Source organism: Osmerus mordax, chromosome 9, assembly GCF_038355195.1.
Source record: "Osmerus mordax isolate fOsmMor3 chromosome 9, fOsmMor3.pri, whole genome shotgun sequence".
NCBI lineage: Eukaryota > Metazoa > Chordata > Actinopteri > Osmeriformes > Osmeridae > Osmerus > Osmerus mordax.
This window is the reverse complement of record NC_090058.1, coordinates 17,687,089-17,705,824: the sequence shown is the minus strand read 5'-3', so window position 1 is coordinate 17,705,824 and position 18,736 is coordinate 17,687,089. Positions and strand designations below refer to the sequence as shown.

At 44.3% G+C, this 18,736-nt stretch overlaps 1 protein-coding gene across 4 annotated transcripts in view; it reads right to left on the bottom strand.

The window, feature by feature from the left end:
- The window catches only part of LOC136949622 (interferon-induced protein 44-like), a 37,628-nt gene continuing 18,892 nt past the window's right edge, over positions 1–18,736 (bottom strand). For 2 of the 4 annotated variants that reach the window (XM_067244001.1, XM_067244003.1), the window contains exons 2-8: positions 2,674–3,206; positions 2,508–2,562; positions 1,958–2,153; positions 1,642–1,794; positions 1,241–1,412; positions 896–996; positions 1–802 (exon numbers count right to left, since the gene is read on the bottom strand). In XM_067244001.1, coding sequence (XP_067100102.1) covers positions 614–802; positions 896–996; positions 1,241–1,412; positions 1,642–1,794; positions 1,958–2,153; positions 2,508–2,562; positions 2,674–3,206 — 1,399 coding nt within the window. In that variant the 3' untranslated portion in view covers positions 1–613. The remainder of the gene's footprint in view (positions 803–895; positions 997–1,240; positions 1,413–1,641; positions 1,795–1,957; positions 2,154–2,507; positions 2,563–2,673; positions 3,207–18,736) is intronic. The other 2 variants (XM_067244002.1, XM_067244004.1) reach the window with 2 other exon arrangements.

Here is an 18,736-nt window from a genome sequence, read left to right as displayed (position 1 = left end):
GAGCCTTTTCGTAGCGAAGTGAACTTTAATCTCATGTGCCGTGCATGTAACACATATGTTTGTTTCATTCATGATATTCATGAGGAGAGACATTGTGAGAGCACTGGGGAAAGTCTAACCTTAGAACTGAGAGAGCACTTTTAGGAGGAATACAGGAAAACAACTATTCACGCGTAAGTTGATGTCTGCATTGTCTTCAAGTATGTACTGTTACACTGTCGGAGTGATTAAAGGTTAAAATAAGAAATAAAACAAGTTCATCACAGGGTCTCTCATTAATTGTTTAGAAATTAGCAGTAATGTTTGTGAGCATATTTTAGATTGGGAAATGTCTTGTGTGGACAAAAACATAAAATGTAATTTAACATTACATATTTCAGATGATGACATGCAAAATGAGTATTATTTTTAAACATGAATATTAGTTTATTCAAACACTCCACCAAAGAGCATTATGTAAACAAAGGCAATGAAACAGACAGACAGAGATCAGCAGAATGATATGGTTGTTTTCCCATTACAAACTAAAATATTTGTGTGCAAGTACATTGATCAATGTGCTGTTGGCTACAGTCTCAACATGGTTGACTGGTTATTATGGCTACATGGCTTCCTAGTCCCCTTTCTCCAGACCCTCCTCAGACACATCATCAAAGTAGTTGTCTGTGAAGCGCATCATGTGGACCAGAGCACTCAGCAGCAGGATGTCCATGTTCAGGTCCAGATCCACTTCCCGACTGTAGTTCTTCACTGGGAGAACAGAGCCTTCGGGCACACCCAGACATACACTGACCTCAGACATCTGAAGACACACACACTTGTTATATTTGAATCTATAAATGGCACAGTACCCAATGGACATTTGTGATTGTTTACCATCTATGTCAGAACTCACAATTTTTCTTATGTAATGGCTGTAATAGACTTTGGTCAGGTCATTGTTCACCAAGGGGCAAGCCTCATCCACCTTGGTTAGGAGCACCAGCTGTGGCACACCTGCAAAACACAACTGATGTTTACTTAAGGGAAAACACACACAGACGAGGCATAGGAGACCCTACTCCTCCACCACTGCCACCATATATAGGAATAGGAAAAGGCAGATGAGTGTTTGAATATTCTCAAGAAAGTGGATATGGGTTCAATAAACATCCAGCGATGACCCCAGAGATGAGAAACCTTAGTAGCGGCCTGTTTAGCTCACATAACTGACCAATAGAAGAAGTGAACATGTTCTTACCAATATGATTAACTTTCTTGCGGATTGCAGTTAATTTCTCCAACAACTTGGGGGAGAGCAGTTTCACTTTGCAGGCGTCCATTACGTAAACCACGCAGTGGATCCGGTCCTTCAGTCCCGGGGACTTATAGAATGCAGAGTTGTCTGACTGCAGAGGGACCATGGGGTTGAACTGAGGAAGACACAAAGAGCCAGGACATCAGCCATTAACCATAACTAGTTAGAAATAAGAAAAAAGAGAAAAATATAAAAAGGCAGAGAAATGAAGTGAAGAGGAGGTAGGAGAAAAACGCAGGTAGGAACAAAACAAGGTGTACATTATATTGATAATGTTTGCTAACAGTTATCTTAGACACCAGCACCTTATATAACGAGTTTGGCCACTTGACCATTCCACTCACCTGGTACCTGTCCGGGACATTGCCCTTCAGAATGGTGGGGATGTCATCCACATCCAGGCCAGCATTCAGCCCCTCCTCCAATCCCATGCTGTCACACAACACCACAGGGAGAGGCTTTCCCCCTCTGCCAGCCTTGATGTTGTATGTACGGAACTACAGACAACAGTAACTACAGTAGTTACACAACAGTAATACTAGAGCATAGTTCAGTAACATGCTCCACATTAAGGTAATCTAATACTATACCATGCTGTGTTTGAAAGTTAGTATTTTGGAGAAATAAACCAAACAACATACACAAATACACATCAAGTACCTGGGTAGACAGACTGGTGCCTGCAATGCCAGTGATTGCTTGCCCAGTCACATTTCCTCTGAAGACGGAGTTGATGGAGTTGAAGAAGCTGGACTTGCCAGATCCGACCTGCCCCACCAGCAGAATCTTGGCCTTCTCCACAGAGTTGATGAGAGGTCTGGAACTCTGCACATACTCCTTTAGCTCCTTACATTTCCTGTCAAATCAGTGATAGATGGATGGATGGATAGATGGAAGGTTAGATACAGAGCTAAAAGGTAAACAAACAAAACAGGATGAGAGCAGGGTGGAGTACACAATGTGGGACATGCTGCCAGTAAGATGTGGTTGTAACAGTAAACCTGCTCAGCAATATAATCACAGAACCATGAACAGAATGGTACAGAATTAAGGAGTACTTCATCACAGGTTGTTAAACTGAAGCAAAGGTACCGCCAGTAGTATCAATAGTACTAAAGGGGTAACAGTAGTTTCAATACTGTAATAGTAATAAAAATTGATAGTATTCCCTTCGCATAGGACATTTTGTGGGAGTGTACATCACACATACCCCTCACTGTTCCAGGGTATTTCTCTCCAAGGTTTGTCCAGGAAGCCTCCACAGTCTATCAAAGAAAAAAGAACAAAGGCATAGATTCTTTACGGAAACAGAGATACATTTTTGTTCAGTTTTTCTTTTTACTGGCCCATTTCTTATCCATACAAGAGTCTCTTACCTTCTACTCTGTATACCTCAAACTCTGCCAGCTCGAGGTCATTCCCATGCATCAGTGCAGGATCAAAGTTGTATTGAGTTCCTGGTTGAGATTGGGCTTTAGCTACATTATCATGCAGGAACACCAAGGCACCATAATTAGGACCGGTGTCTCCGTTGGTAAAACCATACAGGCCGTTGGTGCTTGACACCCTCACTGGCTTCTCTCTGTCATTGTGGATGCTGAAGAGAAAGGCTTTATCATCGTTGATGTCTTGGGTAGTTTTAGTATAATCCTTGGAGACATATGCCCCAAAAATGAACCCAGATTGGTTGTAGGCCACAGTTACGGTGGGTCCCTGGCGATCACAACGAGCGTGGAAGTCAACAGCAGTGTAGTCATGGACACTGGCTTTGTAGAGCAGACAGAGCCTGGCCTGGCCAAACAGAGACAACAGCTGCTTTTCCTGGTCCTCGGATAGTCTGGAGGTGACTGCACTCATGATGAAACACAGAAACGTTTGGAATGGAATATGGAATCCTGCAGGTAGGAGACTGAGAGACAGGGGTTGATGGTCAATTTTGATATCAGACATTGAAAAAGATAAGACTTTTGAGATATTTGACAAACTGAACAACAACTAATCTGAATTTTATATTTTCTTGGCCCAAGAGCAGCGAAGCAGCACTTAGCAGTAGGGATGGGTAGATGTAAGATTTCATATTTTATCACAATAAAAACAAAAGACAATTGTATTGTATTGAATTTCCATTGTCAGCTAAATTAAGCAATACCACAAGATGGACTGAGATATTGCTGAATATCAGCACTGCTGTGATTCAATTGTAGGTATGAGGCAGCCATTTATCATCAAACATGATTTGTCTGATTGTTTAATAATTTATTTGGCTCCGAAAACACAAAATGGTTACACAGTGCCCCAGTGGTAGTAACCAGTGGTCCAAGCAATTCCATGATTTGCTTCTCAGTACATTATATACATGTGAAATGAGTTGCTGAAAGCATGTGCAAAGCGCAAAAACTTTGTTGCACTGAAATATGGAGTAAGACCGTTTCTCACCCGTTTTCATCTCAGGTTTGTATAGGCGGGGCAAAACCCAACCTATCTACGTCACAGCCACCTATCTATGTCAGATCACAGACGGTTTATATAACCTGCATTCTGTTACTCAGCTGGTACGATGCAAAGACAAAGTAATTAACACATAAAACACTCAGAGACTGCAGGTAGGTCTGTTCTAATATCTGCAATTGATTTAGCTAGTTGTTGCTGTTGTTGCTAAATTCAATACATTCGAGGGGGCGGAGCTTCAGCTCCTTCAGGTGACACACCCCCCCAGTATCAAGCAGAGAAGACTGCTGATTTTCTCACGATTTCAAAGCCTAATTTAACATACTTGTCTGTGTTTTTTCCATTGGAATTTGGAGCGGTGATTAACAACAAATTATTCTGTGGTGTGATGAACTGAAAACTAAGTTTCAGTTCTTCTTTACAGCATCTTTAATAACAGGCTCCAAAGAGACTACAATATTTGGAAGAATTATACTTTCTAAAGTGGAGAGCCTCAAGAGTTATTTACCCAAGCTATTCGCTGGCAATGTCAATATTTTTCTTTTCATAAGATTCATTTTGATTTTATTTGGAAAAACAAATTTCATTAGTAAGGTGACATTCTAAAAGATTATGAAGATGGTGGACTGAACACAATTGATTTTGACATTAATAGAGTGCTAAAATTCAAATGGTTGCTAAACGTAAAACATTAATCATAATTTTTGTATAAAATTCCTTTGGGGGTATTACATGTGACTTTTTTCTAATTTCTAAACTGCCTTTGAAACTTTAGACTTTCCACCAACAGGTCCGTCTATACTGGAAACAAGCAAGCAAGCACCATTTTAGCCCACATAATATGACAATATGGAACAATAGATGTATATTATCAAATAGAAAATCTTTATTTATAGAAGACTGGGGGGGGGGGGGGGGACTGTTTAAACTTCCCTGTCCCAGCCCTGTGTTCCAATTCATCGAATCCATTGAATGGATGGAAACCAGAAATCCCGATTTGATGTCACACGAGACAACAGACGTAAAAGTATGACAAAGTGAGCAATACCAGAGAATGTCTAATATGGGGAGAACTGCCACTCTCGGGAAACTTACGGCTTCTGAACTAGTTGCAGTTCCACTCTAGTTCCATATGAGGGCACTAACGGGCGAGTGCAGAATGAATGGAGGTCTATGGAGCTATATCCCTCAAAATCCACTTCAGATGTCTCCGGTAAACTTTTTACCGGTCCAATCAGCGAACAGAAGGAGTGGCTGAGAACAATGACGTTGATGTTGTGCGCTAGTTTGAGTTGTAGTTCCGTAATGGCGGGGGAGAAAGATGCGAGTGAAGCCATTCGGTCCGTTTTGGCAACGCTGCCGAATATCCAGAAGTTAAAACTGGAACAAGAACAATCTTTGATCCCCACGGGGTTTGTTTGATTTTCCAGCTAGCTCCGTTAGTGGTGAAGGAGTTGGCTAAGGCGAACGCTAGCGATTGGTTATGGCAGATCCAGAGTGGCTCTGGGCAGATCCAATAGTTTTAAACTTCAACAGAGACTCGCCTTCAAGGAAGTTTACGCTTGTCAATGGAGCGAGCCCAGACTCTCTATACAAATGAAATGTACGAGAGGCCAGGCTACTTAAAAGAGTCATTGACTGCAGAACTGAATTTACCTTGTCACAGTTGAATAACGACAGTTCAGTGGGTAAAATGGACATACAGTGAACCTCAAAGTCCATTGACACCTTTTTCCTATGCAAATCTCAAAATTAAAAAATTTAACTGTAAAACGGTAGGTTTCAAAAAAAGACATTATTATATTATATTCACCTTTTTTGGCTCTGGTCTGTACCTTTGTCACACCCCAAAATTAGCTGCGTTTTTCAAGGATATTGAAAATGGACTACGGTCGTAAATGCAGTGTTCCAGGCTGTACAGGGAATGCTGACACTTTCAGAGTCTTCCCAAGGAACCAAACACTCGATGGGCTGTGATGTTTGTCTATGTGAAGATCCCTGTGCAGTTCGACCCTCAATTACACACTTGCTCCAACCATTTCACCGTGGACAGTTTTGAAAACTTGGGACTATGTAAAGCAGGATTTGCTATGAAGCTGTTGCTGAAAAGAGGTGTTGTTCCGACCTTATGTTCATCACAAACGCAAGCTGCAGTAAGATTTTGTCGCTAACAGTTATGAGCAATGCTAACGTATCCTGTACTGTATCTATCATAGGTAGAATGTGTGATGATTTACTTTATTGGCAATGGGGCTAACGTTACTTCATGTTCCTGACTGTGTTTCATTCGAATAAATAACCTGTGTTGTCATGAAAATCTACAATTCACGATGCATATTTGTCCAGATATTTGTCAGGTTATTTTTTATTAGTTAGAGCAGCTGTTCCCAAACTTTTTAGGCCACGCACCCCCTTCTACATCCCGACCGGGTTCACGTACCCCCACTCCCCCACACCTTAAAAAAAAAGCAACAGCCTATTTATAGCTGCATTAAAATTGAACCAATGAGACAACAGTTTGCTAGCGCGTGGAGTTTGTTTACAAGATTTAGTCCGTTGTTAAATGTTGCAGTGTAAACACAAACCGAACAAATTCATGTTTTAGTTTTGTGAAAAATCCAACTTCAATTTGTTAAAATTATATTAACTACTTACTAACCGAGAGTGAGGTCATGCCGGGAAATGTCAGACTGAGGCTTTAACGTAGCCTACGCCAAAGCCGAAGTTTGATATTGTAACGACCCTGTGTTATAGTTATTGTTTTCATGCATTCAGAGTTCAGGGGGGTATTCGTCGTAGCTCGCTAAGCGGTTTAGCGAGCTAATTTTCAGGCTAACACCTACCTGACACCTACCTAGGAGACGTGAGGTCTAAGAGACGGGAAGTCTGGGTGACCTGAGAGAGTTCTTGTCACCTGGGGGGAAGAGACAGTTGGTCTGAAGACAATGTGGATTCAACTGTATTGTTCTAAGGTTTTAACCAATGACAGAAGAGATTTGGTATAGCTGCATGTCTGTAGGATGGACCAATGACTTTTGAGAACTGTCGTATCTATAAAATGGTCTGTTGAAGAAGGTTCTGGGGGGTTCAGGGCCATCAGCTGGGTAGTGCTGGTGGGCTGGATTCTCCCGGTTCCATTCTAGAATGCTAGATGAAGCTGTATGGAATTGTCTTTGTGTTATTGTCTTATGTTTGTGTGTCGATGATGTTATGTTGATAACGTTATTATGTTCAAATCTACGTCAAATAAACATTAACTCTGTACTTCACCCGACTTCAGCTTAAACGATTGATTCTCTCAAAAACTTCCACGACAAAGCAACTTTCGATAAATCACCATAGTAACATATCAATTAGCACTAACCTGCTCCAGAGCAGGCTAACGTAAGTGTAGCTGGATAAGCTTGCCACACCCCCGGAAAATAATTGGCAGCTCCCTTTTTGAGAGACCCAGTTGACCAAGGAGATATATTCTAGTTCGATTAGCTTTCCATACCAATAGAGTTCTTCGCGATCACCAAGATCCTTTATTTCACATGGATGAGTTCTTGTTTGAGCGATATCGATTCAGCCGACAAGAACTCATTTATTTGCAAGACCTTCTCGGGCCGTACATTGCAAATATCACACGCCGCAGCAAGCTTTATGCTTTATTATGAGCTTATGCTGCTGTATGTGAATATGTAACGTTGTGAATATGTAATGTTTTAGGAAATGTCTTGTCTTAGATGTTGTGCCAGTGCTTTTTATATGTTTCACTGTGGGAGAGTGGGAAACATCATATCGATTCCTTTTTATGTCTTGACGTGAAGAAATTGACAATAAAGCTAGCCTACTTGAAACTTTAACTGTGCTTCAGACTCTGCATAGCCTTGAGGTTTTTTGTGTCAGGTATAGGCTACATTTTTATACAGTATAGGCGATGCAGAAAACATTGGCAAAGCCGCAGATGCGTTGCTGTAAGAAAAGTGTACTTGGCGCTTAACCAGCTTATGAATCAATTCATGATATTCCCTGGCCATGTCCCAGTCAATGAAATCAAAGAGGGATTTACACATAGGCCTACATACACACATATAGTACATGATATAAGCGCAGTAGCCTACATATATCGTCATAAGTGTCTATGAATTCGTATCAATTAGATACTCTTGGCCTTGTTTTTATCTAGCCTACTTATTCTGAAAGAGTTGAGATCATTATTTTCGCTAGCAAGATCTCATTCGATTATTAATTTCCATTAAGCCTACTGCCAGCAGGCACATTTTAAGAAATGTGATCTGATTGATTGGGGTAATGAGGCACTTAAGATGAGCCTATACATTTCCCCCAAACTTTCGCATTTAGCTTATCGGCAATTTTTTGGCCAAGCTGCTTGTCTTGCTTTGGCAGCGCTGGCGGTGTTTGACTTAGCCATGATAATATGCTTATTATCTTCGTAGAGACTCATTATAATAGTTTGCTCGGATGGCGAAAATAGCCCATCACCGCTCTCTCTTTCGTCTTTTCCGCCATCATACCGTTAGAAAATCACGGTTTTGGTGATCGACCTTTCCTGCCTTTTGAAGTAGGACGTGCACGTGCAATTTCCCTGATAAGTTTAGCCTGATTAACCACATGATTTGGATGCGGATCAGCCGTTGACGAACCGATATTTGCTGTTCTCACTGATCTCGCTAATGTTAACAGGCTAAAGGGACAATTGATTAACTTAGCTTCAACCCTTACACTAACAGGGCCCTGAAGGGCCAGTTGGTGAAGGTAAAATTGTCGGTCAGCAAGATGGCAGAACTGGTGGGGTTCCCTTCGCGCCACACGTCCAGGCCGGATGTCGAGCTGACGGAGGCTTTGACGTCAGCGGGGGCGGTCGCAGCTGGGCCTAGCCATGTAAACAAAGATGGCGGCGCCCTAGTCCCGTTAGCCACAGTAGCGGTTAAGCCACCAAAGTTTAATGGACAAGGCAAATGGGAGGCTTTTCTCACTCAATTTGAGCTGTTGGCTAGAGCTGGAAGGTGGTCGGATGAGACTAAATCACTACAGCTTGCTCTAAGCCTGACAGAGGAGGCATCGGACACTAGCCCCTAGAGAGAGAGGTGACTTTGGGGCGCTTGTGGCGTTGGAGAGCCGTTTCGGTGACGACGCGCGAGCTAACATGTTGCGGATTGAACTGAGTAACAAAAAGAGACTCCCGGGGGAATCGGTGAAGGCGTTAGCGAGCTGTATTCTGAGCCTGACCCGGCGGACGTATGCAACTATGCCATGTCGGGTGCAGGATGAGCTAGCACGGGACAGTTTTGTCAGGGCGCTCTTCCCCACCGAACTGTACAAGCACGTTCAGATGGCGGAACCACAGACTCTGCAGGCTGCAGTGGAGATAGCCAGGAAGAGGGAGCTGATCTGGGGTGAGGGAGAGAGGGTGTGGCCGGCCAACCAGAGGTGAATGCTGCAGCAGTCTGGGCACCGGGGATGGCCAAGCCAGAGTGGATGGACGAGTTGGGCAGTTTGGCTGCTTCACTCGTCATTGAGCAGGGCCCCAGGCAACAACAAAATGTCAGCTCAACTCCCTTTGCATAGGCGGGGGAACCCCTTGTAGAGCATAGGCGGGGGAATTTCGCAACCGTTCCGTTAGCGTGCCGTGCTCTCTTGATCGTTAGCGATCGCATCGATTCTCCTTTTTATTGTATTATCAGACATTGGTATTGCCTTCAGTTTTTGTGCTTCTCCCTCCCCACACATCGTTTTTACCATTTCCATAGCTGCTGGCAAAACTAAAGTTTCTACAATGGTATGCGGCTTCATAGCCTTTGCAACAAGATAGCTCACCTCAAAAGATGCTTTTAAGGCTCGCTCATTGACAGTCATTGCCTTTTTGAAATAGACTTGCTGCTTATTCAGTTCAGCATGTTTCTTTTCAAAGAAAGATATAGGTTTTCCCACATATTCTTTATGTGTTGTCTCAAAATGTCTTTTGAGCTTGTTGGGTTTCATGCTCTCTGTCGACAAGACGTTACCACACAACAGACATTTAGGCTTCTCCTCGTTGTTTTCTGTTATGCTAGTAAATCCATACTGAAGGAAGGTGTCATCATATTTTCTTTGTCTTTTACATGTCTGTTTCTTATTTGTAGTTGAAGGGGCCGTTGAAAACACAGGTCGGTGAAGAAATATTTCCATTTTCTTTTTTGTTTTACGCCGTTCTGATTTCCATTCAAACTTTGCGCTCGAAATATGTTAGCCTCGTCACATGTGATCACGTTAATCAACGTATGCTGAGTTTAGTCAAGTCCTCAATTTTTATGAGGGAAAGTGGAAGATGTTAGATGCGTTTCGTTTGTTTAAAGCGTGCGTGTGGTGTTTTAATAATAATTAATATTATAATTGTTATTGATACAATTCAACAACAAAATAATTGGCAACCTCATTTCAATTCCATGCGACCCCTAGGCATGGTTGGGGTCCTAGGGGTCCCAAGGTTGGGAACCACTGCTCTAAAGTGACCCTAGTGAGACCAGACATACTTCCAGCTTGGGTACGTGTGGAGCAAACTCCCATCCAGCTGCGAACTGTCACGGGTGAGTTAGCCCCCATGTTGGGAAAGTGTCAGCTGTCTGTGACTGTGGGAGGAAAAACTGTGGGGTGTCCAGTGTGGGTGGCAGCGGTGCAGGACCCGTGTATACTGGGAATGAACTTTTAGAAAAAATGTGGGGCCCAGTTGGATTTAGCTTAGGCACCTTGAAGCTGTCGGGGGGCCACACAGTGGGGATGGCACCTTTGGGGGGCCTTGCGGGGGGCAGGACTGCCCCTCCATCTTCAGCCAAGGTAGGGGAAACTAGAACAGTCGTCCCAGCCGCCCCCTTGGTCATTGTGCCATCCCAGCAGCTGTCTCCAGCAGCAACACCATTCACTCCCCATGATAGCAGAGGCACGGCTAGCCCAGTGGCTGTAAACACCCTGGTCCTCCCACCCCCTCTGCCCAGCGAAGGAGGGGAGGAGACAATCGATGCCGTCGAGGCTGTGTGGCAAAAAACCCCGCCAGGGCCTGGATGAGGGACAACACAGTTAAAGGAGCTGCTGTTGGAATTTAGACACAGCTTTGCTTGGGTGGAAGATGAGGTAGGTCAGACACACCTAGCTCAGCACGAGATAGACACTGGGGACGCCCGCCCTATTAAAATTTGGCCCCGTCGTATTCCCCTGGCCTGGAGAGAAGCAGCGGATATGGCTATTGTGGACATGTTGCGGGCTGATGTCATTGAACCATCAGATAGCCCTTGGTCTGCACCAGTTGTAATGGTGCCTAAGAAAGGGGGTAAACTCAGGTTCTGTGTTGACTAGAGGGGCCTAAATGCTGTTACCACAAAAGACTCTTACCCCCTACCAAGGATTGAGGGTTTTCCTCCCTCAACCTGCGCAGTGGCTACTGGCAGGTACCCCTCTCACCAGGGGCACGGGAAAAGACAGCCTTCTCCACAGACAAAGGGCATTGGCAGTTCAAGGTGCTTTGCTTCAGCCTTTGTAATGGTCCTGCCACCTTTGAGAGGCTGATGGACAGAGTGTTGGCCGATGTCCCTGGACACGAGTGTGTCGTGTACCTCGACAACATCTTGGTGCACGGAACATCGTTCGAGGGGGCCCTGGTGGCACTTAGGCGGGTGTTAGAGAGGATTGCGGGGGCGGGGCTAAGGTTACACCCTGAAAAATGCCATTTCATGCAGAGGGAGGTGGTCTTCCTGGGTTATCTGTTGGGGGGTGAGGGCATCGGCACGGTGCCAGACAAAGTGGAGGCTGTGAGGGGGTGGCTAGTCCCAAAAGAGAAAAAAGAAGTTAAGAGCTTCCTGGGGCTGGCATCCTACTATCGTAGGTTTGTGAAGGGGTTTGCTGGGATAGCAGCTCCTTTAAATCACCTCCTCAAAAGGGACACGCCTTTCCAGTGGACTGAGGGACACCAGCGTACATTTGAAGCTCTCAAACACGCCCTGGCGGAGGCCCCTGTCCTGGCCGCCCCGGACCCGAAACGCCCATTCATTCTGGACACTGATGCAAGCAATGAGGGCTTGGGTCCTGTGCTGGCTCAACATGGTCAATGTTCTCCATGTAGGCTCCACTACATGCCCTGCAGTGGCTTCTCTCCTTCAAGGAGCCAGAGGGTTAGATCGCCCGCTGGCTGGAGGAGCTGCAGCCGTACGTCTTCAAGGTGGAGCACAGAGCAGGTCTCCGCCACAGCAATGCAGATGCTCTGTCCCGACGGCCTTGTGCAGAGGACGGCTGTGGTTACTGTGACAAACGGGTGGAGCGGGAAAGGGAGCTGTGCAGGGAGGAGGGGGTTACTGCCACGGTGAGTCAGCTGGGGTTGACAGAGTACAGGGCACTAGTGACTGTGGGCACCGGGGAGTGGAGACGTAGCCAGGAGGAGGACACAGAGCTGCGTCCCGTTCTGCAGTGGGTGGAGGAGAAGAGGCGACCCCCATGGGGGGAAGTAACTCCTCTATCCCCTATCACAAAAGGGCTGTGGGCTAAATTTGCAGTTCTTAGAGTTGCAGAGGGAGTTCTCCAGAGGGGCAGCTTCGGGGCAAATCACATGGCAGGTAGTGGTGCCTAAACAACTGCAGGAGAAGGGTGTTGCAGCAGCTACATGGGGGAGTAGGCGCGGGACATTTTGGGGTTTCCAAGACGTTAAAACGTGTGTGTCAGGGCTTTTACTGGGCCAGGCACAGGAGAGACCTGGAGGACTTTTGGAGGCAGTGCGATCAGTGTGCAGCTAAGAAAGGACCGCCGGGCCAGTCACACGCTCTCCTACAACAGTTCCCAGTAGGGGAGCCCATGGACAGACTGGGGGTAGACACAGTGGGGCCGTTTCCAGTCAAAGACAGTGGTAACAGATGGATTCTAACTGCTATGGACTACTTCACCAAATGGCCGGAGGCTTATGCCCTTCCTGATCAGAAGGCAGAGACAGGATGCATTGGTGTGGGGGATAATCAGTCGATTTGGGGCACCACAGTCGATTCACAGCGACCAGGGTAGGAACTTCGAGTCCCGGACGTTCGCGGAGCTGTGTAAACGATTAGGTGTAGAAAAAACGCGGACTACCCCGCTGCGGCCTCAAAGTGACGGATTGGTTGAGAGGTTTAACAAGACACTAGGGCAGCAGCTGGCTATTGTGACCTCAAAACACCAGAGAGACTGGGACAATCACTTGCCGTTCATTCTCGTGGTGTGTAGGTCGGCAGTTCAAGACCAGACCTCTTGCTCCCCAGCGCTACTAATGTTAGGTCGGGAGTTGCGCATTCCAGCCGAACTGACGTTTGGCCATCCCCCGGATAACGAGGACGTGATTGTGTCTGGCCCGAATTACGCTCGTCGCTTGCAGAACAGGTTGGAAGTGGCGCACAACTTTGCTAGAGAGCAACTAGAGAGTGCAGGGGTGCGTCAAAAGTACCACTATGACTCACACGCTAAGGGAAGGCACTTTGGGGCGGGTGAGTGCGTGTGGTTTCACAATCCCATGCACAAGAAGGGGCGATGCCTGAAGCTGGACAGTGCCTGGGTGGGACCCTGCCTGGTGTTGGAAAGGGTGAGGGAGGTAACATACTAGCGTTGCTAGCATGATGATTTAGCAGCGTGGGCTGTGGCCAGAACAACAGCCCAGTTGGGTAAATAAACAAGTGTAACTGTGGACATCCAAGTCACCTTGATTTGTTCATACGACCATAGTCGTGATCGTTACAATATTTTCCGTCATGGCCGAACGGTCGAGGTTAGTAAGTTGTTTATTATATAGCATTTTTCGCTCCTTTCATTTTGTAAATGAAAATAAATGGTAATTGTTAATAGAAAACATGTTGTTTTGTTCAGCTCTCAAGTCTTCTCACAGTGTGTTTCAGGTGTTGCCTAGCAACCAATCTGAAATCTGAGCAACCAAACCAAGCAATCTGCCTAGCGCTCGTCGTTTCTCTCGTGTTCACACTTTTCTGCTCTTTTAGAAAGTTAACAATTTCTTTGTCGCTGTTGATGTCTTCATTATCATCTGGATAGTAAAACTCAGCTGACTCCTCGATATCGCTCATTTTGAATATGTCACTTCAGAGGGCAATACAAATCTGTATCAGACCGGTGAGGAAGTCAATAATAGGCATGACTACCCATTAGCCAATCAGAATGCTCGTACTGTCGTTGCCATATTAATTATATATTAATATTATATTAATTAATTAGTATTATTACACTATTAGACAACCATTACATTTTTCCTCTCGCGCACATCCTACAGGCAGCACCACACTTTGGGAATCCCTGAGTTAGAGCTAGCAAGATAGCTAACTGAAGCTGAGTGGAATCACGATAGTTTGGTTGCTGCTGTAACGTTACCCACCTAAGTCGATCCCGTTTGCTTCAACAACAGAAGTGGAAACAACTAACATTATCATTTAAAATGATATCTAGTCAACCTGTTGAAAACAGTGTTGTGTAGACACAATAGATTTATTTGTAAGTTTTTATTTCAAGTCTCCACCTTCGATGTGTCAGTGAGTGCTGTTGGCCGTGTTGCGTCAGCGCGCAGCTCATCTATAGGCCTATATTCATGAGCTTACCATAAAAGGAGAAAACCTTGTTTTTTCACAGGGCTATTTGATAGGGTGCATATGGGCGCATAGAACAGCACCCGGGCCATTTTCAGCCCAACCAATGTTACATATCCTATTCAGAGACCTTAAGGCAGGGCTACAGACTGCGACCAAATGGTCGCATTTTGCGACCAGTTTTTGAGACAGTGCGAGCATTAGTAAGTATTAAGTACTTGCGCGTGTGTGACCTACACATTTTGATTTTTTTGTGTGTGCACAACGTCAGCACACGTTAGCAACAACGCATAGATACAACATTCTAGTAAGACAGCGATATCAGCGAGCCCTCAGCATTAGTACCGTAGCTAAAAGTTTAGGAAAGTTGAGGCTACGTTTCGCTAGGTACCCATAAACCTAGCTTAAAGTCTTGGAAAGTTTAGGCAATTTTTCGCTAGGTTCCTACGAACATGTCTTAATCTGCTAGACAAGTGGGTTCCCTGCGTTCTTTTGAGTGAGTCTCACATGCTCTTCTTACCCGGCGTCATGGAGCTGAGCAGCTAAATACTTATTTAGCACTAGTGTTGTTAGCTATGGAACGCCGAGTTAAATAAATAAATACATCGGTAAATAAATAGATACATACATAAATAAATATGGCTATGAAATAAACCCTGAAATAAAAAATATGGCAATAAATATATCATCATAGTGAGTATAGCTGAATCCATTTACCTACATCAATAAATAAATAAATAAAAATATTTCAAAAGGACGTTTTTGAAAAAACAACATTTATTTATTTCATGGGACTTTTATTTCCTAACGCCACATATTTCCGAGCACCACATTTATTTCTGTGCCATATTTATTTCCAGCCTCACATGCAAACGAGAGGGGCGTGGTTATCTTCAGACCAATGCAGCTGCACAAGATCGAAGGCAGATAGGGACACCTAGATTCAATAGATGATGGAAGACATTAGTTGTGTCAGTGATCGCATGCTGGCCCTTATAGATCAAATTGATCAGCATGGCTTGTTAGGATATATTATTTTGGAGAGATTAGATTTTGTAGAGGTTGGGCGGATACGTGCTTTACAGAACATAGACCACAAAGTCTTAAATGGTTTGAGACTTATCGAGCACCATGTTTGTGTGCAAGACGGCAAGGGTAGAAAGCCACAACAAGAATCTTCCTTTAGGGTTTAGCGTATTTTGATCGGAACCTATTGTCTGGGTTCACAGTGACGATTTAAGTAATTTGTAATATGTAGTTTCATAAGGGGCTGTGGTATCGTGCCTAGTTTTTCCACAACCGAGCGACCCCAGACCCAACAAGTCTAAGTAAGTCTAAGTAATAAGTTCGGCTGGCACCCAGGCTAACGATAACCAGTTGTTTTCGATGAACCCAGGCCATACAAAATGTTGCCTAAATGCCAATAAATTCGTGACTAAAAGCTTCTTTCATCCATAGCTCGCATTGTATAGCAACGGACCAACAATCATGTATTTTTGCTCTAGTGCGATCAAATCCCACGTCATGCCAACTTGCAACTGTTATTTTCTTAGCCTACAGCAAATATGAGATGCGACTTGAAATTCGCCAATATGTTGTGTGAATTTGTGACTAATCTGGTGATAGAGGCCAACGGCAGCTGCTGCTGTTAGGTGAACGCACAGCTCGCATGCTTACGGAAACTAGGTAGTCTGGAAACCAGGGCGATAACACTGGGTTGTCCAGCACCTGTGCTAAGGGGGTAGCTGTAGAGCTACCTGTATGGGGGGTGACAAGTGCCATCGCACTGCCGAAAAGCATAGGCTACAATGCAGACAAGCTTTGCCCACAATGTCTGTGTCGTCTCTGCCTTTTTATCACTGGTTCCCAATGGGAGTGATGGCGGTGACCTAGTAGCTTACGGGTGTGGACTTGGTCTTTGATAGCTGCGACGTAGCGCTGAAGTTACCTTTGTAAACTATAGGTGCGTTCAACATGGACTGACTTCATGCAGCGTCGCAGCCGGCTGCAGGCGGCTGACTTCAGAATTCTGGTTCGACTTTTTGTCCGACTTGAGACAGCACCGAGGCTAGGTCACTGTGACGTAGCCATCAAAGTACCGTGAGATCGATTCAAGAAATGCCGGCTGTATAGCCGAGCGCATTTTCTCAAGAGCAACTGCACAGGTTTTAATGACGACACAGTTATTTCATGATTGGCCAGACTCACACACGACAACTTTGATGCGTGTTTTGTAATTATTCTGACACCTTCAGTTTCGCCAATGCTCAAATCCGGACCAAACAGTTTAATTGAATTTTAAATGTGTTGAAGAAAGGGTTTTAGTCGGCCTCTTCACTAACGGAAAGACTAAGTTTAATTATAAATAAAGAACTCCTCCCCGACTGCAAGTGGCTACTCTTGCAGGTCGTTTCATGCAGCCGCAGTCCATGTCGAACGCGCCTATTGCTTTAGCTCATGTGACGTGTAACTCGTCTGCAAAGCTAACAATCATTGCCACCACTACGTCTTCCTAGGTGGTATGTTGGCTATCACCGGTCTCAAGTCGACAACTGTAGGCTAAGTGGCTGGCTAGCCGGCTAGAAAAATAATAAAAGGACAACATCAGTGTGGCCATTTCAGCTAGCTAGTGTTGTGCTGTATTGGCACAGACCTGAACAGCCAAACCTGTTTTGTCACTGACTGGTCATTAAAACGAGTCTAGTGGTAGTGGTTTGATTTAATATTGAAGAATTACATAAATTATAATATCTCGGTTTGAGTATTGTGTACAGTTGCTAGCTGTGTTAGCTAACATTACCTGGCACTAATCACCCCCCACTACCTGTACACCTTGCACACGATGTAGCGGGGTTTGCTCGTTTAAGATTAGCAATACTTAATTTATAATAAGTATGTAGTTCTTAGGGGCACCACCTCTTATTTGTTAAAGGGACAGAGGAAACCTTATTGATTAATAGACTTCGTAATAATCAGTCTAATCTTAAGTAGTGAATTCTATGAAAGTAGAGCAGATCAGATAACGTGAGGGATAACGCGAGTATTATAAACAATGATTTATTTAAGGAAATGTAATTGGGTGTGCTTTGCCTTCGGCAAGGGCACAACCTTTGTTCTCTCACATATATTATTATTATTATTTTTATTCTTTTTGCCCCCCTAAAACTCAGTCAATATTTGGCCTACATAGACAGGTGTCAAAAGTTTCGTCTTGGTAGCGATTGAGTTGCTTCTATTGGAATTTACGTTCCGTTGCATGGTTTGGGCTTAAGTTAAGTTTTTGTGGCGAAAAGTGAAGCTAACGGTGGCTAATTTGCTAGCCACAGTCACTGACGTTACTAACGTCACTAACGTCACTAACGTCACTAACGTCACGAAAACACGCGTGACTACCTTTGGCAGAACATTCGTTTCGCATCTGTTAACTTGGGGGATAGCTAGGCTAACTATAGCTTTACTGCAAGGCAGCTGCAGAAACGCCACAAGCAAAGAGGCCAGGGTGATAACTATTTACTCATTTTACTTTGTGATATGACACACAATTGTGATGTGTAATGTACAATATAAGCTGATATTATTAAGGAAGTACATCTACTTTCGGAAACAGTAGTCTACTATTTCACTGAAATATTAGCATCATGACATTAGCCTGTGTTGCCCGGGCAACACATACTACAGTGGTCTATGATGTATCTGTTTTCAATCGTTAAAATAAACATTCCTCACATATACATTTTCGTTGTAGGATTTATTCTGACATTAGTAAACGATTTGTTGGTGAAATTACCATTACCTGTGGTTTCAAACCAGTGTAGCTCACTGCAACGCTGTAGCCTACCCGAGACACTAGTGTGAGTAGCTAACAAAAACTCCTCAGCTGTTTAAGTCAAACGGCGACAGAACATGTTCAGCACTCCCGTTACTCAAAAGTCTTTCAATAGTTGAAACAATCTGACTACTAACCTGAACTTCATTGCCACAGCCTAAACTTTGTCAATCTGTTGATGAAAATTATTAATTTCAGCCTAAACCGTACAACGGAACGTTACATCGAATTCAACCAACGCAATCGCTACCAAGACGAACACAGCAGTAGTCTAGTACTGTACTGTAGTAGTATAATTTACCGGGGCAGCTTCTCCACACAGGGCTATATCGCATTTTGCGTTGTTACTGACAATGATCGCTACCAGTGAGCTTTTTATGAATGAGCGATTTTCCACTAAATAAATGTCAAGCTTATTTACGTTTTTGGGGGCATATTTTCAGTTAGCAGATGGTACTGTTTGAATCGCGATTCTATCTTCTGCCGGTAAAGTCGTAGAATAATCTTCAAAGGGGGTTCTTTATTAATGAATGAATGCAATATGAGTAGGCTAAATGCCTGAAAATATCACGAGAAGGGACAACT